Genomic DNA, 25,693 nt, shown 5'->3' with positions numbered 1-25,693 from the left:
TATGGGAAGGACAGGGATGGTAGACTCATCAGAGAACAGTTGGACTTCACATTGTCCACGGCCCAAGATTTGACTGTTGGCACCAATGAAACATTTGGCTTTGGCACGAGTGACCAAAGGTTTGGCTATAGCAGCCCGACTATGAATATTGACTCCCAACAAGCAGTTTTGGTGGAAACGAGAGAGTCGAGGTGCGCATTTATTTGGGCAGCTGTGCTTTTATGTTTTTTGTATACAATCCGGGTTAGTACCTGGTCATCCATTTCAGACAGCTTCCCCTTGCGTCAATAGCAGTAACTCCTGTTGTGTTTCGGATGTGGTTCGTCCTTCATGGAGGTATGCCGACATTACCCTGAAAACCATACCTCTCGATACACCACAAAGACTTGCTGTCCTGCTCACAGATGAGCCAGTGAATTTTTATTTCAATATTTTAAAAAACGCATTGAGTCATGATTAGCCTGATCACCTGCATGCATAACCAAATGTCCTACTAATGCAGAGGAATCGAGTATAACTAAATACATTTATTAGATTCATAAACTCACGAGTTTATAAAAGCACTCTATGATTTATCTGAACTAAAGGTTCATGTCTTTTAACTGTGTAAATAATTGAGTGTGTGAGGACCTTGATGCTGGCTGAATTACACATTACAAATTTCCTACCGAGGGAGGTAAAACTTGGTATGCTGAAGTGACCTTGACCTTCTGTAAAACTGGCTGCAAAGACTGGGTATTGTTATTAGTTGTTTAAGTCAAACGTCACTATTGCTATTACTCATACAGGGGGCTAGAGATTTGATCAAACACACAAACCTTATGTATTAAACATAAGGGCATAACTTGTTCCACACTATTTGTGCTCAAATCATGCGGCTTGAGGAGAGTTGTACTTTTAATTTTTTTAGCAGGTGAAAAATTCCATGTACTTTAAGGGAGAGGCAATTAATAGAGACCATCATAGAGATTTGGGGGTTGGCTCTTTTGGGCCAGTAAGCAACCATCACTTTAGAATGCCTTAGCAACCACATACTAGTGACCAAGCAACTGTTTAGCAACACACTGACAACCATTTAAGAATTGGGGGTTGAGTTGTATATGTCTGTGCATACATTTGCAAATGTGTTTGTGCATGAATCCGAACACGCCATTATTTCCTTCTTCCTGAATTATTAAATCCAAATTCCAAGAAATTCTTGGCTGTTTACATACAGTAAGTGCAACAAATGTTGGCACAATGTTGAAGCAGATGTAAGAGGCTGTTAAATTATCTCCCTCAATCACCTAGAATACTTTTATGAACCATTATTGTACATCTTATATCTGTTAAAAGCTGATCAATAAATCTAATAGTTATTTTCTGGATTTAGTCCAGAAGAGTGTTTGCCAAAAGCTGAGCAAAATTTTAAACCGAGCACTTTCTTTTTTTCCCTTCTAGATTTTCCACTCTGTCATGGAGGGCTACGGAACTGTTAGCTCTACTTTCTTGAAGTTACTTGGCTCTAGTGGGCGTGGACTGTTGTCATGGCGACCAGACAGTGGCTCCTCCCCATGTTCTGCTTCCTGTTTCATCTTCCACATTAGCTTTACTCTACTCAGACTTGTTTTGCTGTGGCTTTTGGTCTCGGCATTGCTAAGGAACTATCGTCGGGCAAGGGCGGAACTGTACCGTCCAGCCGTTGACCTACAGGACTATGAGATGGTGGAGTTGTTCTTGCGACGCCTCAAAATGTGGATGGGGCTCAGCCGTGCTAAAGAGGTGCGTGTACTTGCATAATACCCAAGATTTTGTTTGATGTAAGTTTTTACCAATGTAGCATGTCTGGAATTAGGTCTTGCAAGTATCTGATGTGATTATGAACTCTATGTAGGTTTATAGGATCACAAATTGATGATTCTACCTGAGCCACTTGTTTATTTGCTGAATAGCTCATTTAGCCCATAGTCCCTTGATCCCTTCAGTAGATTTGTAGTACATTAGTAGATGCTTTTAAGACAAAGCAATTTGCAGAGCAGAGAGATTCCCCCTGAAGCACATTGTCTTGATAAAGCAGTATTAAAGACCTTGTTAACTATGGGTGTGGCATAGTGGCTAAAGCTCATAAATGGTTGCTGGTCAAGCCCTCCAAGGAACGAACCATGAGCTGTTACCTTTGTGCTCTTGAGGGAACCTTTTACCCAGGTTTCTCCCAACAGATTGTCCCTAAAAAAAAAAAGTATACAGTAAGTTGCTTTGGATAATGACTAACTCTTTTTACTGACTTTCTAGTATGTCACCAGTCTTCCAGATTGATCCTTCACCCCAGACCTTGACCTTTTAAATTACCACCACACACTTATCTTGACTCTTTATCCCTTTCTTCTCTGATAGTTCCGGCACAAGGTGCGATTTGAAGGTATGGAGCTCCCGCCTTCACGTTCCTCTTCAACAAGTGACTGCAAGTCCTTGTGTCTTCCTCCTCTGGACACTCCAGAGGCTCCCCCAACTCCCGACAGTGTTGATGGAGGATCTGAGGCCTCCTGGCGACCCACTTCCAGCAGCCCTTGCAGTCTGGCTGAAGCCCCAGGTCTGGGACTAGGCCTTACCTTAGGCCTTGGGGTGATAGTTGGAGGCCAAGGCTGGAAAGAGAGAGCCGAGATGGAGGCAACGCTCCGCAGAATCCTCCCAGCTTTCGATGCTTTGCTTCTTCAGCTGGACCGGGTCACCCATGCCACAGAGGAATTGTATCGAACAGAGTGCCGTCTAGAGAGGCTGCTGAGGAAGAGTAGAGGACGGGGCAGAGGGACACGCTGCCACAGAAGTCTGGAGTCTGCAGGACAGAAGAGACATAGACACAAGGGGGCAGACAGGAACACACAAGTGGCAGAGAGTTGCAAAAGTCCCTCGATAACTGAAATAAGTGCACCTGTGTCCGAGAGAAATCTTCAAAAGAGAGACAAAAGATCAAGGAAATCAGACAAGTTCTCACAAACCACCAGTGGCCTTCCCACAAGCCTCAATAAGGTAGACTCCAGTCCCCACAGGACCGATAGTCTCCAAAAGACTCAAGAAATTCTCAGTACCGTGGTGGTAGATGTCAGCAAGACCGAGAAAGACCCTTGCAAGGTCCACCTCAAAGCAAGTCCTCCTGAGGAGGACAGTTGTCCACCCAGAGTCCAAAAAACTGACAAGGCTTCTCATAAAGTAAAAGGAACCTCCAAGGTTGACCCAAACTTCCAAAGAGACTCTGAGGTTGTTGGCTGTGCCAACAAACCTGCCCCTGCCCCTGCCCCTGCCCCTACCCCCGTTCCCACTCCAACGTCTACTCCCTCAACTGCTCCGGTTTCTGCCATAACTACCCCAGTACCGATCCCTCGCTCCCATGAGTGGGTTCCTCCCAGCAACAGCGAGAATCTTCCCTCCAGTGTATTCCGGCACCCTGCACACACTACTACGAATCCCACCCGCAAACGCAAGCACAAACCTCCCCCTCTTAAAAACAAGGTGCACCCCAACACAGACAGACCAATCTCAGGACACCCCAAACCTTGACATCCCAAGGTTCCAACAATCAGTATGCAAGTTAAGGCAGATTTTAGGAATTGAGTCATAAAGCTAAGGGACTCAAGGAATGTTGAAGCTCAAGGGTTACGGCCTTTCATGAGGAAATGAGGACCTGGTGACAGCAGGTTTTGTAACCAGGCCCTCAAGAAGAGCAAATGCAAGACGTTTCTCAAACAAAACCAAATAACAGACCTTAAGTTCCAACCCACAAGTCTTTCAGTTGGTGACACCTTACTAGAAGTCACAAGATGGAAACTAGGTGCAGGTCACCGTGGTTTCTACAATCCTCAAGAAGTTTATTCGATGCAAGTTGCCCTTTTCCTTCCCCTCTCGCAGTGACCTCAAGTCCAACCTCTTGACCCTGGTGGTCAACTGAGTTGAAACCGACAAGAGCACACCTTGTGCTGTCGCAGAAACATAACAAACTCTTGAAAGAGACGATGAAGGACTACAACAGCACGCCTGTTGATGCAGGATGGCTAAAGCTTGATGGTACTTGTCATACAATGTTATTAGTTATGTTTAATGAATAGTGTTCTTTTTTTGTGTTGTTGTTGTTGATGAAGGAAGCTATGTTAAGGTCATGGGTGTATGTATTGCCCATCGATGCAGAATAGGCACAACTTATTCAGAAAGGCTCACACTGACAGACTCGCACACAAACAGACACAAGACACTTAGATTTGCAGGTACATATTTGATACCATTCCATAAATATAGAGCTTTCGAGGTACTTATGCATAATTCATGCTTTTTAATATAGGAAAATAGACGCAAACACATATCAGAAAATATATAGACTTGTATGATTTTCCCACCTACACTTACACACTCACACTAACATACTTCTGAAGAGGCCATCAGGGTGCTAAACAACTAGTAATCCTCAGGATTTCACATATATTTCTTCCGACATACAGTAATTGCATGTCATCTCCATTCATAGGGTTTTCAGAGTGAAATGGACCCGAGGACGAGTAAGAGAAGATTAGAATAGAAGGAAAACTGAGAGGAAAGGGTGTCCGAAATTGTAAATTCAAAGGGAAACAAAAAATGTGGGATACGTTAATAGAAGGACATGAAAAGGTAGATGAAGGGAAATGTTACAAAGGTATGTCCCTCATTCAAGCACAACTCCCAGAATTCTCTGTATGGGGATTTGTTGTTCCAGCAGGTAGAAATTATGTTCCATGAATAATTATTATTGTAAGTAGTTTGTTAATTCATGAAAAAATCAGCTTATTATATATGGAAGTGTTTGTTGCTGCCTTCTATGATGTTTTGAATCTAATTTAAAAAGCACTTTGTATTGATGTTATAAAATGAATGATTGTGGCGGTATCCGTGTGATTTAGTTTGAATGTGTTATGGAAAATGTTTTGCTGAAATACTCAAATAAGCTTGGTACAAACATAAGAGATAGTTACGACAGCATTACTCTCCGTATCATTTTGCCAAAGCTTGCTACTCAAGTAAGAAGAGATTAACTTAAAGTTTCTTTTGTACTTAGCACTTTATTTCAATGTCAAGCTTTAGTGCTTTGCCATACTTAACTAGTAATGTTTCTTCACATACAGCTTTCCAGAACTATTCTCTTTGAGTATTATACACAAGCTGCATCAGGATGATAATTACCATTAATATTTTTCATGTATTGGTTTTTATAATGTGTTGATTTTGTGTCTCTTGTGAAGTACTAAAATAATGTTGTTTACCGTGATGACGCTCAGGGACCCTCTTTGTAAAAACTCAAACCAGGATTTTGTTTGTTTGTTTGTTTGTATTGGCTTCAATAAATACATGTATTAAGGTCTCATATGATGAAATTAGAGTAGTTGAGAGTAATTGGATGATGAAGTGATGCTTGAGCATTCAAACAGGGAGTTTTGATTCTGTCAAAGGTCATGTCCACTACAGTAACGTCCTTATTCAGGCCATTCCAGATGAAGTTTTGAAAGGTCATGTTTATCTGTACATATTGGTGTGCCCTGATGTAAATATTGTATTAGAGTTTGATTGCATTTTTTAAATCTCATTTGCCGTAACCGCACTGAGAGGAAATTCTGTTTTGTTTCCATTACACAAAATGGACGTCGGGATGTACACTCATTTCACACAAATGCTTTGCTGCATATTTCATTCACCTTGGCGTTGACCAAAGGAAAAAAAAATACACCAAAAGTATGAAAGCCTTGCTTTAAAAAAAAAAAAAAGTGTTTTAATAGAACTACACACAGCACAAGCGGTCATTTTGAAATATAATGGCTTTTTAGTAGTTCTTTGCAGGACAGTACAGCTGCTGAGATGTTTCATACTTTTAGGTGTGCGTCAGAACAACTTCAAGCCAGTCACATGTGCCCAAACCAACTTGCATGCAATAATGTAAAGTCCTACATTTTTTTGTATTAAATGCTGAAGGTAATGTGTCGATTGCAGGTTTGCCGTTTTGTGTTGTATTGTGCTGTTGTACTTGTAACTTCGTAGCACTTCGCTTTACATGCTTTTGCACTTGACAAAGTCAAATAAAGAGTCTGACAGCTGAGAGTCTCTGGTTCATGTGGGGCTTCAATTCAAGATATTGATTTAACTTTAAAGGCTTTTTATTCACTTGTGCCACAACATAAACATTACATTGCACTTTGAGATCTCTGGGAAACCACCATCTTTCAAATCCCAGCTTAAATCTCCACTCAATGGTACCTTCAATGCTTTTGTTTAGGGCAGGGGTGTCCACACACGCTCCAGCTTGCCTCAACACACCTGCCTGGAAGTTCATAGTACACATATCAAGTCTTCAGGTGTGTTTAATTGGGGTTGGAGCGAAACAGTGGCCCTCAAGGAGTAGGATTGGATACCCCTGGTTTAGGGGAAAAGTTAAAGGTGTACTATGTAACATTTGGACCTCTAGCAAAAAAAACTGCATGCATTTTGTGGAAGAACATGGTTTTGGTTGTGCTTTGGCTGTGCAGATGAATATGATTATCCTTCAGCTCATAAAATATTTTAGATTTAGTTTGAAAGGATCTCAAGTGGACTAGCTGAAGATGTTACTATAACTTTGCCCATTAATAGGCACATACTTCCTCAAGAATAAATGACAGCACAGTGCTACAATAACCATAATGAAATAAGCCTTCACAATAAATAATACTTTACAATGAATTCTGTTAGAGAGCTACATATGGCAATTTATCTGTATCTGTTTACCTTTCACCTGTTGAGTAATAAAAACACTGTTGCTTTTACATGTCAAATCCCTCAGTTCTTGCCCTATCTGAACAGCCAAGCTAATGTTGATTCTTGTTGTATTACGAACTGTCAGTTCCTCTGTTTGCCCGCAGACTCTCCTGTGTTCAGTGTGTGTAAACAGGAGATTCTCCAGAGGATGGAGATTTAGCAGCTCCATGTCAACCTTTCTCGCTCCGAAACACACATCAATGTAGTTCGAGCAACTTTTCTATTTACGGATATGACGAGACACGTCGTACGGGTGAGTGACGTATATACGCAATTTCCTGCAGAAACCATCCCACCAGGACTAAAATATTAACACTTACAGGCATACCATAATGAATCAGGGTGAAACTAAGACACGTTTTAAAAGAATTGATGATGCATTGACTTTTAATTTTGTTAAAGCTACACTGTGTAATTTTTTAAGTTGATTTTTAGCTAAAAACACTTTCTTTCAAAATGATATGTGCTCATTAATGTATAATTACTTCCACCAACTAATCAAGTATTCTCGTAAGCGTAGAATCTGCCATTTATAATACATACGAGTGAGTCGCTCGAGTGGCGGCAGCCATGTTGCGCCTCCATCTTGAAAATACATTAGCCAAAGAGGGACATACATGGACATTCAAGCTTCACCTTTCGCGTTTTTACACTCAGTGGCGCCGTGACGAATGCGACGGGGAGATTACTCGCGACTGCCGGCAGATTTGAAATAATACGGCCACATAGGAGTTAAAACGCCCTCGGGATGGGAGGGGCTAGAAAGTAATATTCAGTTGGTAGTCATATACAATTTCACCGCTAGATGGGAGTAATTCCTACAGTGTAGCTTTAATAAAATTAAAATAAAAAAGTTGCGTATGTATTCATATTTGTTTCCTTGACGTATTCGCTCGATTGTAACGCAGCCTTGAGTTTTAGAAAGGTGTTATGAATTGAAACTCACCAATACTTCCCATAAAACGTTCATTTCCTACACTGGTATCTATACAGACTAAAGCGACAGTTTCAAACACGAGTGAAAGTAGACTCAGAACAGCACAAGTATTTTTGCACATTTCAATGTTTTATTTGGTAGCGAAGCGCACATGCACACATGTCTGATGTGGTTTAGTGTTGTTCTGCGAATCTGTTGCTCTATCAGAAACTCAGATTAAAAATAACCATCACACACACAAAGAAAAGGACAGAAAACAAGCAAACGGCAATTAGGTCACAGTAATCTTTAAGCACACTGGATTCACATCTTCATGTCTTCAGGAACACTTTACAATAATGTTCTACACATTAGTTAGCGTGAAAACCCATTCAAGGTTGCATTATGAAATCACGTGAATAACTGTGCATGTGCAAATGAGCATTAAATGCTTTAAGAATAGTTCATAACATCTAATATGATAACTATAGAACGTTATTGTAAAGTGCGTCCATGTTTTCTATGAAGCGGCACAGTGGACTTGGTAAAGCTCGCGGTGTAGTTCATGCAGGTTGTGATGTTGGCACTGCTGTGTGGACGGTCATCATAGACATTTCATATGTTCAGAGAAAAACAAGAGATTGAGTGAGAGCACGAGACACAAACGTGTGGATGATGATGATGATGGGAAGAGGCTTCCGGAAAGCGTGTTAACCGTGTGCGTTGCGTGCGCAATGTTGCGATACTGCTAAAAATGGCGTGCGATAATGCCAGTGCGTGTCTTTACATCCATCTTTCAGCAGACAGAGCAGCGTTCGTGAAACTCATACATACAGTCAGTCAGTCAGTCAGTCAGTCATTCATTCAGTCAGTCAGTCAGTCGCAGCGCTGAGAGACCGGCTGAACGGATCTCTTCCTGGTTTCTGTAAAGGTGATCTCGTGAACTCCCCGTCCTCCGCCGCCAGGAAAGGGTTCATTCGTCCGGACTGACTCGGTTAAAAACGCATCATGGGTCTCTCACTAAACAAAGTCTGTGAAATCGTCGACGGTCGACATGAGCCTCTTCCTCTGGCCGGCGTCCGGGTTGGAAGCAGAGCCGGGGGGCTGGTGGGCGGCTTTATTCTGCATGGGGCCGTGGCTTTGGGTCAGAGAGATCCCATGAGTGGGACGGGACTGGATTTCCTCCTGAGCCTATTGATGGAGAAAAGCCAAGAGAAAGCAATCCCACAATGCATTATTTATGCGATACATGTATTATATATGCAATTACAGATTATAGTGAGCAGTCTCACCCGGGTCCTGATCCTCTTGATGTGTCTCAGTCTTGCCAGCCATTTTGAAGCATACGCGTCCGATGGGTTCGCCCTGGACTGGTGCACCAGCGACGCCATCTTTCCAAGAGGAAGGAGCAGATAAAAGACACATTAAAAGGGTGTAATGTAATTGTTTATTCTCGAAACTGTAATTACGTTCGTATCTAAGACTGATTGAATACCTTTCGGATTGTGATATACTCTGCACTGCCACAGTAGAAACACATCTCAATATCATTTCCCCAAACTTCTGTCTACTAAAGGCTTCTAAAGTTCAATGGTAACCATGGCAACGGGAACTTATTAATCCACCCCCAAAAGAGTCCTTGTCCCGAGTGAACCCCGGTTTTGCATTTACTCTCGCCTGTCCTGCCGGCCGTGTTGTGCTAATTGGAGGCAGAGGCAGTGGGCTGAGACTTCCTGCGGTGATTTGTAGGGTCTCGGGGGGAAAGCGTTGGTGTGTGAGTCACAATGAACAGCCTTATTACACCGTCTCCACTTATCACAGCAGGTGGGAAGAGTTGTGAGCTCAACTATCCAAGAGAAGAAGAAAAAGCTGTGTGCGGCAAACGGGTTTCCATCTTACGGATGCGGGCTTTATTAGTGGTTTTCATTAAGGAAAACATCATTACTGCACTCGCATTTGAGCTACACTCATAAATTATACCCTGAAATTATGACCATTAGCACCTGAAAAACAAACAAACAGCTAAATGCATTAAATACTGGGTAAAAATATTGATTTCTCAATTTTAATCAATTCATAAAGGGATAGTTTACCCAAAATTTTGTCCAGACAGTTGTAGATAGCCATTGACTTCCATAGAAGGGAAAAAATACTATGGAAGTCAATGGCTAATGTCAACTTTCTGGTTACCAACATTATTTAAAATCTTCTTTTGTGTTCAAATGATGACAGAAACTCTGAGGGTAAATGATGACACATTTTTGGGTGTACTATCCCTTCAAATCCCAATAATTTTTATACTATTCTTCAGTATTTAATGTTTGTTCGAATAAATGCGTCAAGTTTTTACAGGTGAAACTCGAAAAATTACAATACCGTGCAAAAGTTTATTTATTTCAGTAATTCAACTTAAAAGGTGGAACTAATATAATATCTTTTCACAATATTCTAATTTTGAATTTGGGGTTTTCATAAGCTGTAAGCCATAATTATCAAAATTATAACAAATAAAGGCTTGAAATATCTCACTTTGCATGTAATGAGTCTATATAATATATTAGTTTCACCCTTTAAGTTGAATTACTGAAATAAATTAACCTTTGCACCATATTCTAATTTTTCGAGTTTCTCCTGCATGTCAGCCACCATGTTTATATATATTTTTTAAACGAATTGGAGTAGAAAAATAATTACGTAATTATAAAGTTAGTATTATAACTTTGCTATTATAATGACGCTTAATATGAACTGATTTGTAACTGATTAACTGATACAAACACTTTTTGCTCACAAGAAAGTTTTTTATAATAATAATGTAGTACTGTACCAACTGATTCCCTGTTTAACAGCATTAGTTGAAAATTTTGAAAATATTAGAAAATTTGTATAATAAAATGTATTGTCTGTATCTAATATCCAAATAAATAAATATCAAAAACAAACTGAATTTTGTGACAATACCCAGCCCTATTAAATACCTTTGTGATTTGGTTTTTGCATAGTAACTCCATAGCAACCACCAGGGGTGTAAAAAAATGTACTGGAAAAATATAACGAAGTGAAAGTCTGGATACTGAGTGAAGTCTAAGTATCTAGCCAAAAACATACTCGAGTGAAAGAAACATGATAGAGGAGGTTTTTGCTTGAGCATTGTGAACCATTTTCTCAATACTAAGAGAAAGAATTGCATAAATGATCTGACAAAAAGGGCTTTGTTGAGGTGAAAAAAACAAAGGCGCAGATCGAAAACATCCATCTATGATTACATAGAACAGAAATCAGTTGAGCACAAACACACAGGCAAGTGCCACTCTTTAGGAAATGTAAAAGACTCGTGAAACACAAGGAAAAGAGACGAAAGAGGAAAAGCATTGAAGGAAGTCTCACATTGGCGTGCAGAGCCATCTGTCTCACGAGCAGAGGAAGGTTGCGGTCAGAAACGATCTTCGCCACACTGGTGTCCACCAAACCCTCCAGATCTGAGAGAGAACGAGGAGACAGGGGTCAGGCTTCTGCTTCACTATAACACACACATATCTGAATGAAAGCGGGTTGTTTCAACCTTTCCGACACTGCAGCGTGACCAGGTTACTCTCGTAGTCCAGTGGCTTTATAAGCACCTCCACAAAGTTGAACTGGCCCTGTCAACACCAACACACACAATGTCATATTGTAAAAACGGTTCAGGTAGAAAGAATGTGGCAAAGACAGGAATGAATTGTAATGCCTGGTTTCAGATTAAACGATTGTTTTCTGTTACGATAGTCACTGTGTCAGATTACACGATTTTGACTCCTAAAATATTGTGTTGTGGGCAATAAACATGTCAGACTACATGTTGCTTCCCGACCAGCGAGTGAGCACCCACTCACTCGCGCGCTCGCTCACTCTCTCACCCACTCACTCACTCACTCGCGCGCTCACTCACTCACTCACTCGCGCGCTCGCTCACTCTCTCACCCACTCACTCACTCACTCGCGCGCTCACTCACTCACTCGCGCGCTCGCTCACTCTCTCACCCACTCACTCGCGCGCTCACTCACTCACTCGCGCGCTCGCTCACTCTCTCACCCACTCACTCGCGCGCTCACTCACTCTCTCACCCACTCACTCACTCTCTCACCCACTCACTCACTCACTCGCGCGCTCACTCACTCACTCACTCACTCGCGCGCTCGCTCACTCTCTCACTCACTCACTCGCGCGCTCACTCACTCTCTCACCCACTCACTCACTCTCTCACCCACTCACTCACTCTCTCACCCACTCACTCACTCGCGCGCTCACCCACTCACTCACTCACTCGCGCGCTCGCTCACTCTCTCACTCACTCACTCGCGCGCTCGCTCACTCTCTCACCCACTCACTCACTCACTCGCGCGCTCACTCACTCACTCGCGCGCTCGCTCACTCTCTCACCCACTCACTCGCGCGCTCACTCACTCACTCGCGCGCTCGCTCACTCTCACCCACTCACTCGCGCGCTCGCTCACTCTCTCACCCACTCACTCACTCACTCGCGCGCTCACTCACTCACTCGCGCGCTCGCTCACTCTCTCACCCACTCACTCGCGCGCTCGCTCACTCTCTCACCCACTCACTCGCGCGCTCACTCACTCACTCGCGCGCTCGCTCACTCTCACCCACTCACTCGCGCGCTCGCTCACTCTCTCACCCACTCACTCACTCACTCGCGCGCTCACTCACTCACTCGCGCGCTCGCTCACTCTCTCACCCACTCACTCGCGCGCTCGCTCACTCTCTCACCCACTCACTCGCGCGCTCACTCACTCACTCGCGCGCTCGCTCACTCTCTCACCCACTCACTCGCGCGCTCACTCACTCACTCGCGCGCTCGCTCACTCTCTCACCCACTCACTCACTCACTCACTCACTCGCGCGCTCACTCACTCACTCACTCGCGCGCTCGCCCACTCACTCACTCGCGCGCTCGCCCACTCACTCACTCGCGCGCTCGCCCACTCACTCACTCGCGCGCTCGCCCACTCACTCACTCACTCGCGCGCTCACTCACTCACTCGCGCGCTCGCTCACTCTCTCACTCACTCACTCCCTCACTCCCTCACTCACTCTGAACCGGGCATAAGGGGACTCTCTCACACACCTTGATGGTGCCCAGTTTGTACTCCTCCCCCGAGTCGTTGTAAACCACCACCACGAAGTCGTTGCCGATGTGGCGTTTCTTGTTGCAGCAGCCCTTGTCGCTCTCTCGGTTCGGCATCAGAGTGGCTATGTGGAAAATGGCTGAAGGGAAGGAAGCGACTGCATTAGTCAGACTCTCTTTATGAACACTGAAGTGTCCTCAGACGCCTCAGATAATCAGCTCAACACACAGTAATGGATCACACGCACACACACTCAAGTGGAGCTCAAGTCTATTCATCATACTTGAGATCGTTCTCTGACTGTTGGAGTTTTCCAAGGACCTCTCTAATAATAATAATTATAATAATTAGTTATTGATAGTAGATAATGATTACAGTAATTGTAGAACTAGTAAGAAATAATATTTATTAAAATAATAATTATTAGAATAAATAATAACAACACTACTACTCATTTTTATTATTATTACCAAAATTCAAAAGTGAGTGAAGAAATACCGACTAAAAATATATTCCCCATCCTTAAGATCTTGAAAGGTTTACTATACTTCATTTCTAAGGTCTTTCTAATAATAATAATAATAATAGTAATTATAATTGATATATATTATAAATAGTTATTATATAATAAGTATTATTATTATTATTATTATTATTATTATTATTAGAGGCCGTATAAATTATTATGATTAATTTTTATTATTATTATTATTATTGTATAATGACTATAATTATTATTAATATTATATCTTAATAACAGCAAGTAGTAATAGTGAGAAAGAAAAATAAATTATTATTAATTAGAATGAATAAAATAATTATATTAATGTAAATGTATTATTATTAAGAAAATTATTATTAGTAGTAAATTATTATTATAATATAATGACTATTGTTCATTAACAGCTAGTAATAACTTAATAGTAATAACTTAACAGCTAGTAATACCAGTAATAATTATTATTAATTATAATAACTACTACTACTATTATATTTAGTAATAAGAATAACATTAAATAATTGATAATTAGAATTAATAAAACATCTTCTTATAATTATTTTATTGAGTAAATAATTTTATTATACAATATAATATATAGCAATATAATAGTTATTTACAAAAAATATATAATTACTATTATGAGTAATGATAATAATTCTTTATTTTTTATTTCTTACTACTACGACTGGTAATAATAATAAATAACGTGATGATGTGCTGCACTCTCACCTTGCATAATGTCATCATGCCAGCAGTAGGTGAACTCGCCGTCGTCCCCGTACTGATCCAGTCCCCCCAGGAAGATCTGGTCCGGGTCGCAGTCCTTCAGGTGGATCAGTTTCCCCAGGCCCGTGAGGAACTGGGCGTACCGGTTGGACCCGTACTCGTTGGACAGTATTGACACCTCGTTATTTGCCTGATAATAAACGACCATAAATCATAAAGACTTCCTAAAAAACAATCTCAAACAGCAAATTGGAAAGAGAAAGATGAGTGTACCTGGCCGGCTCCCACGAACACCACACCGATCTTGTGCGTGTCGTACGGAGGCATCTGATCCAACACTTTCACGGCACGATCTATCAGCTGTGAACGCCAGACCACACTAGATTAATAAGAAGCTCTGCAGCAATCAAGGCAATGAAACAGAGGCCAATGAAAAGTGTTTGGGTCGATCTCACAAAGAAATGGCTCATATTTCACCACATAGAAAATAGATTTAGAAGAAGTATTATTTTTATGGAAAATGGTTTATTTTGATTATTTTCATAATTTTATTTTCCCTTTAAAAACTCAAGAAAAATTTAGACCGACAGAATGAACGACACAGACAGAACGAACGACAGAAAAACAGAGCGAACGAAAGACAGAACGAACGACAGACAGACAGAACGAACAAACAAACTACAGAGAGACAGACAGAACGAACGACAGACAGACAGAACGAACAAACGAACTACAGAGAGACAGACAGAATGAACGACTCCGACAGACAGACAGAACGAACGACAGAACGAACGAACGACAGACAGACAGAATGAAAGAACGAACGAACTACAGAGAGACAGAGAACGAACGACAGACAGACAGAACGAACGACAGACAGACAGAACGAACGACAGACAGACAGAATGAAAGAACGAACGAACTACAGAGAGACAGACAGAACGAATGACAGACAGACAGAACGAACAAACGAACTACAGAGAGACAGACAGAACGAACGACAGACAGACAGAACGAACAAACGAACTACAGAGACAGACAGAACGAACGACAGACAGACAGAACGAACAAACGAACTACAGAGAGACAGACAGAACGAACGACAGACAGACAGAACGAACAAACTAACTACAGAGAGACAGACAGAATGAACAACTCAGACAGACAGAACGAACGACAGAACAGAATGAACGAACGACAGACAGACAGAATGAAAGAACGAACGAACTACAGAGAGACAGACAGAACGAACGAACGAACAAATGACAGACAGAACGAACGACAGACAGAATGAAAGAACGAACGAACGACAGAATGAACGAACGAATGACAGGCAGACAGAATGAACGACAGACAAAATGAATGAACGAACGACAGACAAAATGAATGACAGACAGAATGAATGAACAAACGACAAAAAATTTACGAACGGCAGACAGAAAATGAACGAGAGAAAGAACGAACGAACGAACGAACGACAGACAGAATGAACGAACAAACTAACTACAGAGAGACAGACAGAACGAACGAATGACAGGCAGACAGAACGGACGACAGACAGAATGAACGAATAAACGACAAAAAATTTACGAACGGCAGACAGAAAATGAACGAGAGAGAGAACGAACGAACGACAGACAGAATGAACGAACAAACAAACTACAGAGAGACAGACAGAACGAACGAATGACAGACAGACAGAACGGACAACAGACAGAATGAACGAACGAACAAATGACAGGCAGAACGAATGAACGACAGACAAAATTAACTCAGAATGAATGAACGAACGACAGACAAAATGAATGACAGACAGAATGAATGAACAAACGACAAAAAATTAACGAACGGCAGACAGAAAATGAACGAGAGAGAGAACGAACGAAAGACAGACAGACCGGACGACAGACAGAATGAACAAATAGAACGAACGACAAAACGAACAACGAAGCAAACGAAGACAGACAGACAGACAGACAGACAGACAGACAGACAGATAGACAGACAGATAGATAGACAGATAGACAGATAGATAGATATACAACTTTTTACTTTTTTGTAATTTCTATGATATATAAATAATATATTATTTCTCTCTTTTGATTTGCGCTGAAATATGAAATTTTCGTGAGATTCATCCAATTCTAAAAGCTGTAGGAGAGAGTCAGCTGACCTGAGTTTTGGGCAGCAGGAGGGGTTTGTTGGACTCGTTGCCGAAGAAGGGAGAGTGATAGAGCTGCAGGAAGACGAAACTGCAGACAGAGAGAAGAGGATCAAGGTCAGGTCTACTGAAGCTGCACTCCAACACGAGCACTACACACTTCCTCTGCCCACACACTACTCACCTCATCACACGGGGGACAGATCGAAGCTAAGGGTGGAGGAGTCTGGAGAGGACTCCAGGGAGCATGAGGTCGGAGAAACACTCTCCACACCTCAGGACACCCGTTAAATACGGCTCAGAGACACTTCGCAAATTAGGATAAAACCCGAGACTTCAAATAAACCTTGCCTTGACTATATCAAAGGAAACATGCGCACTGCTAACAATATAGGAAGACATGATCAGGACGTGTAAGCACTGAACCCACCTCAAAACTAATTATTACTAGCCAGCTGTTACAAATATGAATATATGTTACTATATCGATATATAGTTTTATATGTTATATGTATTTTATATAGAGAGACCGAGATAGAGATACAAGAACCAGTGATGTTTGTTTCTAGACAGCCGTTTATATATACACATGAATACGTACATCTATCTATCTATCTATCTATCTATCTATCTATCTATCTATCTATCTATCTATCTATCCATCCATCCATCCATCATTCATCCACCCATCATCTATCTATTCTTTCCATCCTATCCATCATCCATCCATCCATTATCCATCCATCCATCATCCATCCATCCATAATCTATCCATCATACATCTATCCATCTATCAATCCATCTATCTATCTATCTATCTATCTATCCATCATCAATCCATCTATCTATATATCTATCTATCTATCAATCCATCCATCCATCCATCCATCCATCCATCCATCTATCTATCTATCTATCTATCTATCCATAATTTATCCATCCATCCATCCAACTATCCAACTATCAATCCATCCATCCATCATCTATTCATCATCAATCCATCTATCTATCTATCCATAATCTATCCATCCATCCATCCAACTATCCAACTATCAATCCATCTATCCATCCATCCATCCTTCTATCAATCCATCCATCCATCATCTATCCATCATCAATCCATCTATCTATCTATCCATAATCTATCCATCCATCCATCCATCCAACTATCAATCCATCCATCATCTATCCATCCATCCATCCATCCATCATCTATCCATCCATCCATCCAACTATCAATCCATCCATCATCCATCCATCCATCCATCCATCCATCCATCCATCCATCATCCATCCATCATACATCTATCCATCTATCAATCCATCCATCTATCTATCTATCTATCCATCAATCTATCTATCTATCCATCCATCAATCCATCCATCCATCCATCATCTATCCATCATCAATCCATCTATCTATCTATCCATAATCTATCCATCCATCCATCCAACTATCCAACTATCAATCCATCCATCCATCATCTATCCATCATCAATCCATCTATCTATCTATCCATAATCTATCCATCCATCCATCCATCCATCCATCAATCCATCCATCCATCATCTATCCATCATCAATCCATCTATCTATCTATCCATAATCTATCCATCCATCCATCCATCTAACTATCAATCCATCCATCATCTATCCATCCATCCATCCATCCATCCATCCGACTAGAATTTGTTTTAATGATAAATCAAATATCACTGGCTCTCATACAATCATCATTAACAGGTACAGCGAGGGGGACATTAGTTATGAATACCGTAATTGTTACATTTCTGTTCAATAATGTTTGAATATATGTTTAGTTTTAGTCGGTTTCTCACACAAAGTGATTGCATGACTTCATACATTTCACATCCACGTTTATTGCATGGAAGAAACTACTCCTTTTATGCCTCTTTCTTATCATCATCATCCATACAGGAAATGTGCTTTGAGTAACGGGGACCTTCAGTCCTTATTGAGAGGTAATTGTAGCTTTATATCGAACATGTTAAAATCTGATGTTTCAAGAAAGACAACAGCTCTAAGTGTTTGAGTGAATCCATCACAAGAGACCAATACGGCCCCATGATGGAGGAAAACGTGTGTATGATGGGAAACTCACTAGGTTTCCTGGTGTCTGTCTATATATAACACAGCCAGCCTATCGATCGCCGACTCTGAACTTCACAAAGATGGATGGTAGTAATTTCAAGTAATTCTAATTCTAAAAGGCAACAATTTGAGAGCGCTCAACTCAAAAAGCGCCTCACTTCTCAAAATGAGCCGCGCGAGCGAAGGCGGCAGGATGATTTAATGTCAACGGGCGACAGATGATGACAGTAATGAGAAAGAATGAAGCTTTTCCAGCCATATCATTATTCTCCATATGATGCTTTGCTTTTCCTGGAAAGTGAAGCACTCTGTGAGGTGAGATCAAACGGCTGCGGTTCAAGAGACATTACAGGTGCGGTAACGTTTGCGGAGCGTAATCACGGCTTAACGTCGACGACACTTACGCCATCCATTACACAACTGAGCCACGCGCTTGACGTCCGCCGTCGGATTATTGATGGGTTTAAATTGCGGGGTAGTTTTTTAAAAACCGAAACCAACACACCATTGTGCAGGAGGCTTTCCCCCACACATTATTATACAAACTGTCCCTGCATTAAGTGAAAGTATTTATAATGCACATCGTAATGTAAAACATCTGCTAAAAATATAACAACCCAAAACATTTAGTTTTTTTTATAAAAGACCATGATGCACTAAACACTTAATCTTCTGTGTAAAACTACAGTTCTATGGATATTATAATGTGCGAGTAATAAATAAGTTAATTGTGTTATTAATGAGGCTTATCTAGTGAAAAATAACATCACTGTCCTGTGGTTTAAAGCGGCAGATGCACTTTAGGCTGAAAATCACTTATTTACTGCCTTTGTGGTAATTAAAAATAAAAAATAAAAAAATACACTATCATTCAAAAGTTAGAGGTAGTGTAATTTTTCTTCTTCTGCTCATCAAGGCTGCATTTATTTGATCAAAAATACAGTAAAAACTGTAATAGTGAAATATTATTACAATTTATAAAAAATTAGTTTTCTATTTGAATACTGTACATGTTAAAATGTAATTTATTGCTGTGATCAAAGCTGAATCTTCAGCATCATTACTCCAGTCTTCAGTGTCACATGATCCTTCAGAAATCACTTGAATATAATTTTTTTTGATAATTATTATCAGTGTTGAAAACAGTTGTGCTGCTTCATATTTTTGTGGAAACTGAGATAAAGAAAAAAAATTAATAGAAAGCTAAAAAAAACATTTATTTTTAATAAAAAAATCTTTTAACGTCATAAATGTCTTTACTGTCACTTTCGATCAATAAAAATGGATCCTTGCTGAATAGAAGTATTCATTTATTTTTCTTTAATCTGACTGACCCTAAACTTCTGAACGGCAGTGTATATACACATACATACACACATATATATATATACCAACGCATTCTCATCCTTGGGCGTCATATACTGACGCTTTTGACAAATCGTCTACATCCAACGCACATGGCACCCTTTAGCGTCAATATGAGACGCAGAGAGCTTTGTTCGGTTATGGTTAGGTTTAGGTCTGGGGTAGTGTTAGGGTTAGACCGCTAGGAGGCGCCTTCTGGCCCATATCTATCTGCGTCTCATATTGACGCTAAAGGGTGCCATGTGCGTTGGATGTAGACGATTTGTCAAAAGCGTCAGTATATGACGCCTTGGGATGAGATCGGGCTGTATATACACACACACAGTATATATAACTGATATCGGTATTGATATATCATCATAAGTCCCTAACACATTTAAGAAACGATTTAATTTAACGATATCAGTTTACCTGGGACTGAGTCCTGAGCTCTTCTCTGCATTGGATGGCCCTCCTCGGTTGTGGTACGCGTCTCTGTCCATCTTCCTCTCCCTGCGGGACGAGGGTGCGGACACTGAAATGGTGTGTCCGCGGGGCCGGTGTCCGGTGGGAGACTGGGGTCCCGGCTGGGCCGTGGGGAACTCCAGCCTCATCCGGGACGTGGACGATGAAGAGACGGAGACGCTGGTGCTGGTGCTGGACGGGCCGGCGGACCCGGCGCTGTCCCCCGGGGCCTCTCTCTCCGGGGCCGTCGGGACCCTGGAGCACAGCACATCTCCTCCCGGGACACTCTGGGCTTTGCTCAGCGCCTCGGGGAGAGTCTGCAGCTCTGGCGACGAGCTGGACTGCTTCAGGGGAGTGGGGGAGAAGGCGAGGTCAGGGTCATGTGGTCCGGGGCTCAGCGCGGGCTGGTCGATCGGGATCCCGCCTTCACTCACCTCCTCCAGCGTCGACTTATCCTCCTGACTAGACGTCGAGGAGGACTGGAGAACAGAAATCACACCAATCAGTCTTTGGTTTATAAGTGTCAATAAAGTAGAATTGCCGGCTGATATATTAGTCCATTACTTCCAGTGCTGCCGAGAAACTACAGTGACACTATATTAGCTGAAAATAATTATCTATATAATACATGTTATTCTTAATATTATTATTACCAATTATTCATAGTACTGACATATTCTATTTAAATGTATATGCATTATTTACACTTGTATAATAATAATAATAATATTAAATATAATAACTCCCTCTCTGTCATCCATGTATATATTATATAGTATTATATATATATAGTTTTATGTGTATATATATATGTATATATACTTTATATATTACTATAAATTACATAAAACTATATATATATATTTATATATATACAGTTTTATGTAATTTATAGTGACATACACACACACACACACACAGTTTTTGTGTTATATATATATAATAATAATAACATAATAATAACTCTAATATTGTGATTACTAAAATATATAATTATATGAATATTGATAATATTATTAATAATGTGAATATTAATATTGTGATTTTTTTTATTATTGTAGTCTGATAATGATTTAATGTAGCCTGGGTTTCCCCATGCTGCCTTGCGCGATTTTATTCACGCTGCTAGGCAGTCTGGATACCATGGATCAGATTTTCACCTCAGCAAGGGGACCAATCACAGAACGGGGAGGGAGCAGCAAGACGATGACGACGTCTATGCGACACACCGAAGCAGTTTGTTTATATCAACATGTGCACTGCAGATTTACCTTCTACCCTCATGTTTGTCTTGCACAACCGGCAATAGTCGCTGAACGCCATCGTGTACAGATAAATCTATGACCCATCGTCTTTTTCCTCGTCGAATTTCTGTCGCTCTACATACGTCATCTGGTATAATTGGAAAGATTGGCTATGAGCTACGTACAGGCGCATTTGATAGACATTCGTAGCGCCCAATAAATGGCTCTGGGCATTCGTAAACCACGCCTCAAATACGAGAAAATTAACGTGGTTCCCAGTCCACGTCTCAATGAGACGAGGTCTGACGTTAGCCAGGCTAGATTTAATGCCTAATTGATGGTGATTATTATTGTATGTATATATAAATAAATAACAACAATAAAATTCTAAACGAATGATAATTTAATAATAATAAATGAATATTATACATGTCTTTTACCCGGCTCAACATGCCAGCTGGCGTCGCACTGGTGCTCATGAAGATGGGTTCAGAAGGAATGGCCTCGAACTCGTCCACCTCCTTCGGCTCGGCGGGGGACACGTCCGTTCTGCTCTGCACACCTTCTTCCAGCACAACACAATCTGTGGGACGGCAGGACGCGCACAGTCAACAAGATGGCGTCACGGGACACTGTACAGAGGAGCGCCTACGATTAGTCTAGAAACTCTCCTAAAGTCACTCGAATACATGCACAGCCACCTGAAGATCAAACCTGCACACACACACACACACACACAAGCTGATCGAGCTGGACACATAAAGCAGGATCAGTATGTGATTCGACACTGAAAGGCTTTACAAAACATGCCGTTTTCATTCAGACACCCAATGAGAAGAGTTGAAGAGCGTCATCTGTATGCTAATGTACCTCTAAAAGTGAACAAATGCAGATATACACTTTAAACCGTGGAAAATAAATCCAAAATAATTGTGACATCTAAATGTTTATTCAATAATATGCTTGCCTTTAAATAAAAAATATTACTTCAATCCGACTAGTAATAGTATGGCTGGGTGTTGTACTGTAGCTAAAAATTATTTACTGTAATAAAAATATTTATTCGATTATGATTGACTGACAGATGAAGGAAAATACACGTACATACAATTATTTATTGATATATAATAATACATGAACATTCTTGTACTTTAAATGAAATAGTCCCAACAGGCAAACTAAAGGTTGATTAAAGCAGGAGACAAAATCTGAAAAATACTATTTTTCTTACACATTCATGTTCATTTTTAACCTAAAATATTGATAAAATTCACATAAAAGTGAAATGTCAGTTATTCTTGATCTATATAGAAACATGTAAAACCCTTTCTTTCGATCTGCATGGTCCGTCTCTCACAGGAACACACGCTTAAAGGGAATACATTACCAGATGACAGAAACTAGGCAGCTTTAGAAGAGAAAGATGCCTTTCAGCTCAAATTCATGGATGAAAGAGAAAGAGCAAAGGGAAGAGAAAAGAGCTCCAGGAGGAGAGGACATAATGTTTCAGGAATCATCCCATCACTTGTTCTCGGGCGATTGGTTGAGTTCACCTTTGATTAGTCGGTTTGTTCTGGTCTGTTGAGTGTTAATAAAGAGCCACATACACACACCAGATATATATATATATATCTACCTGCCCAGGAAATACTCCTGTGAAACCTGCCGGGTGTATCAGAGGAGCAGAGAGAGCTGAGAGTGCCCACTGCAGCGACAAACCCCGCACACACACACACACACACACACACACACAGAAACCAACACCAAACCCAGATGACAGAACAAAACAACAGTCAAAGAGTCTCCGGCTGAGAGAGTGGAAAAACAGCGTGATCTGTAAAGAGGTCTGGATGACAAACGCTTTCTCATTATGTCTATTTTGTTATTGAGAGGAAAGCGCACAGCACATATTTACATGTTCATCATCGCTCTCAGCAGCGCAGGCGGCGTCAGGATGCTCCCTAACAGAACATCACTGCAAATGTATTTCCAACTTCTTTTTATTTCTAAGCGTAGAACATGTCAGGGCCTTGAATCACGTTCATTCACGTGAATTCTCCATATAGCCCTTTAAAACGGCACAATTATTGAAGTTCTCTCAAATAACTGAATAACCAAGATTCGACGATTACTCAATGATCACGACGGGCCAAAGAGAACCTAAAAATCATGGATGACGATGTTTCTGTTGTGTATTGCACGTTTTCTCAAATGTTATTGGGAATGTGCAAACCAAAAATATTCAGCGCACGGTACACATGCTACAGAAATAGTGTATAATAGTACAGCAGAAGGCTATTCTGACAGCTTATCATACTTTCTTAAAATACTGGAGCACCTGATAATCACAGCTACAGTGCTGTGCAGAAGTGAACACACCCATGCTAAAGCTGACTAAAAAAAAAATCATCTTTTGTAAATTGATCTTAAAGGGATAGTTCACTTTAAAATTAAAATTCTGTCATCATTTACTCACCCTCAAGTTGTTTCAAACCTGTATTAATTTATTTCTTCTGCTGAACACAAAGAAAGATATTTTGAAGAATGTCAGTAACCAAACAGTAGTCTGTACCCATTGACTTCCATAGTAGGAAAAAAAAATACTATGGAAGTCAATGGGTACAGACTACTGTTTGGTTACTGACATTCTTCAAAATATCTTTCTTTGTGTTCAGCAGAAGAAATAAATTAATACAGGTTTGAAACAACTTGAGGGTGAGTAAATGATGACAGAATTTTAATTTTAAAGTGAACTATCCCTTTAATGCCTTAATTTTAAAAAATGAGGAAAACTCCAACCTTTAAGGACACCAATTTTCTTTGTGAATGAATGTATCGTGAATAAATAAATGTTCTTCCTTAAAATACAGGCTGCATAAGTCAGGACGGCCCTATATACCCAGAGATCGCATGGTTTTATCTCAGTTTGCCTAATAGCTGGTTTGATTTGCATTGAGAGATGATCTTATGGCAAATACCCCATGCCAATCTCTAGGTGTGGTGAAGGGTGTGTGATGATGTGCGGCTATTTTAATAAAGAAACTTTATCAGGATGCATAGTATATATACTGGCCTTTAAAAATAAAAATCTACCTGCCTCTATGGGAATGTAACATACGGCTGTCCTGACTTATGCACCCTGTATTTTAAGGAAGAACGTTTATTTATTCACAATACATTCATTCACAAAGAAAATTGGTTTTCCAATTTTTTAAATTAAAGCATTAAGATCAATTTCCAAAAAAGATAAATTTTTCTTTCTTTCTTATTAGTCAACTTTAGCATGGGTGTGTTCACTTATGCACAGCACTGTAGCTCTTTGAACTAATTTCAGCGGTGTATAAACAGAGATCAGACGCTGGAGTCGTGCGGCTCACCGGTGTTGGATCGCTGGATGGGACAGGGCCTCCCCTGCGGGGGGGCAACAGGGGCCTCGCTCCGGGGCTCCTTCACCCCGTCCATGGCCATCAGCACGCTGGACAGCTCCTGCAGCGGCAGGTTCCCCAGCTCAGAGGAGAAGGGGCTCGGCGGGTTCTCCAGACACATCAGCCAGCTGGTGTTACCTGAGCAGAGAGTTACAGAATCAAACAAATGCCAACTGGACAGTGACTTTAAATGTCTGCATAATGCAATAAGGTACAAGAGGCTGAGCTGTATCGTTAATAAGTCACGGCTGAAGCGCTCAGAGAATTTTTTTTATCAAAGCTAAAAAATATGTATCAATGCAACTTTCATGAAGTAAAATCACTAAAAGATTTTCTTCCGCTGGAAAAAATAGTCCCTGACCGTGAACAGCAACAGAAGTTACATTGTGAATCAGTCGGTACTAACCCAGTCACTCTCTCCCAATGCGGTCTTTGATTGTTAAATTAGCCGATTATCAATAAAATGAAGCTCATATCTATTGCTTTCGGTGACGAAAACTCGGAAAAAAAACATTTATGTGACCAAGTGTAAATTAAATCATTTTGATAAATCAGATAGCTATCCGATCGCATGAAGTGACAAGGTGTAAACAGGCCCAGACTGATCGGTCCTTTACATGCAATCTACAAAAGCAATCACATCATTACCGCAAGGCACAAGCTGATTGGCCTCTGCTAATCCTGCAGCCAATGAGATTTGAACAGTCGGTTCAGTGTTCGCTGTAAGCTAGTCGTGCTGCAAGCCCTCAGAGTTCATCTGAACCCCTCCACCTCCCCAGCTCCACCTGCTCCTGGATTCAAGCGTGTGTGTTGATGCAACAGCAGAATATCTTACACACTCACAGCAGCGTGTCTGTGTATCTAATAGCAGGAGCAAGTCCATACCA

The 25,693-nt window shown here is 40.9% G+C and overlaps 2 protein-coding genes across 3 annotated transcripts in view; one reads left to right on the top strand and one right to left on the bottom strand.

Moving 5' to 3' along the window:
* pkd1a (polycystic kidney disease 1a) overlaps nucleotides 1-6,784 on the top strand; it is a 110,598-nt gene extending 103,814 nt beyond the window's left edge. The window contains exons 47-48 of the mRNA XM_079614744.1: nucleotides 1,441-1,761; nucleotides 2,374-6,784. Coding sequence (XP_079470870.1) covers nucleotides 1,441-1,761; nucleotides 2,374-3,534 — 1,482 coding nt within the window. The 3' untranslated portion in view covers nucleotides 3,535-6,784. The remainder of the gene's footprint in view (nucleotides 1-1,440; nucleotides 1,762-2,373) is intronic.
* A 1,044-nt stretch (nucleotides 6,785-7,828) lies between these two features.
* tsc2 (TSC complex subunit 2) overlaps nucleotides 7,829-25,693 on the bottom strand; it is a 49,679-nt gene continuing 31,814 nt past the window's right edge. For both annotated transcript variants that reach the window (XM_079615555.1, XM_079615556.1), the window contains 11 exons: nucleotides 24,759-24,944; nucleotides 21,822-21,964; nucleotides 20,105-20,616; nucleotides 16,228-16,306; nucleotides 14,328-14,414; nucleotides 14,058-14,244; nucleotides 12,826-12,965; nucleotides 11,262-11,340; nucleotides 11,087-11,178; nucleotides 8,992-9,090; nucleotides 7,829-8,890 (listed from right to left, as the gene is read on the bottom strand). In XM_079615555.1, coding sequence (XP_079471681.1) covers nucleotides 8,720-8,890; nucleotides 8,992-9,090; nucleotides 11,087-11,178; nucleotides 11,262-11,340; nucleotides 12,826-12,965; nucleotides 14,058-14,244; nucleotides 14,328-14,414; nucleotides 16,228-16,306; nucleotides 20,105-20,616; nucleotides 21,822-21,964; nucleotides 24,759-24,944 — 1,775 coding nt within the window. In that variant the 3' untranslated portion in view covers nucleotides 7,829-8,719. The remainder of the gene's footprint in view (nucleotides 8,891-8,991; nucleotides 9,091-11,086; nucleotides 11,179-11,261; nucleotides 11,341-12,825; nucleotides 12,966-14,057; nucleotides 14,245-14,327; nucleotides 14,415-16,227; nucleotides 16,307-20,104; nucleotides 20,617-21,821; nucleotides 21,965-24,758; nucleotides 24,945-25,693) is intronic.

This window comes from Phoxinus phoxinus (genome assembly GCF_949152265.1).
Source record: "Phoxinus phoxinus genome assembly, chromosome: 6".
In the NCBI taxonomy this organism is placed as follows: Eukaryota; Metazoa; Chordata; class Actinopteri; order Cypriniformes; family Leuciscidae; genus Phoxinus; species Phoxinus phoxinus.
The sequence above is the reverse complement of the archived record's forward strand: the minus strand, read 5'-3'. Positions and strand labels throughout refer to the sequence as shown.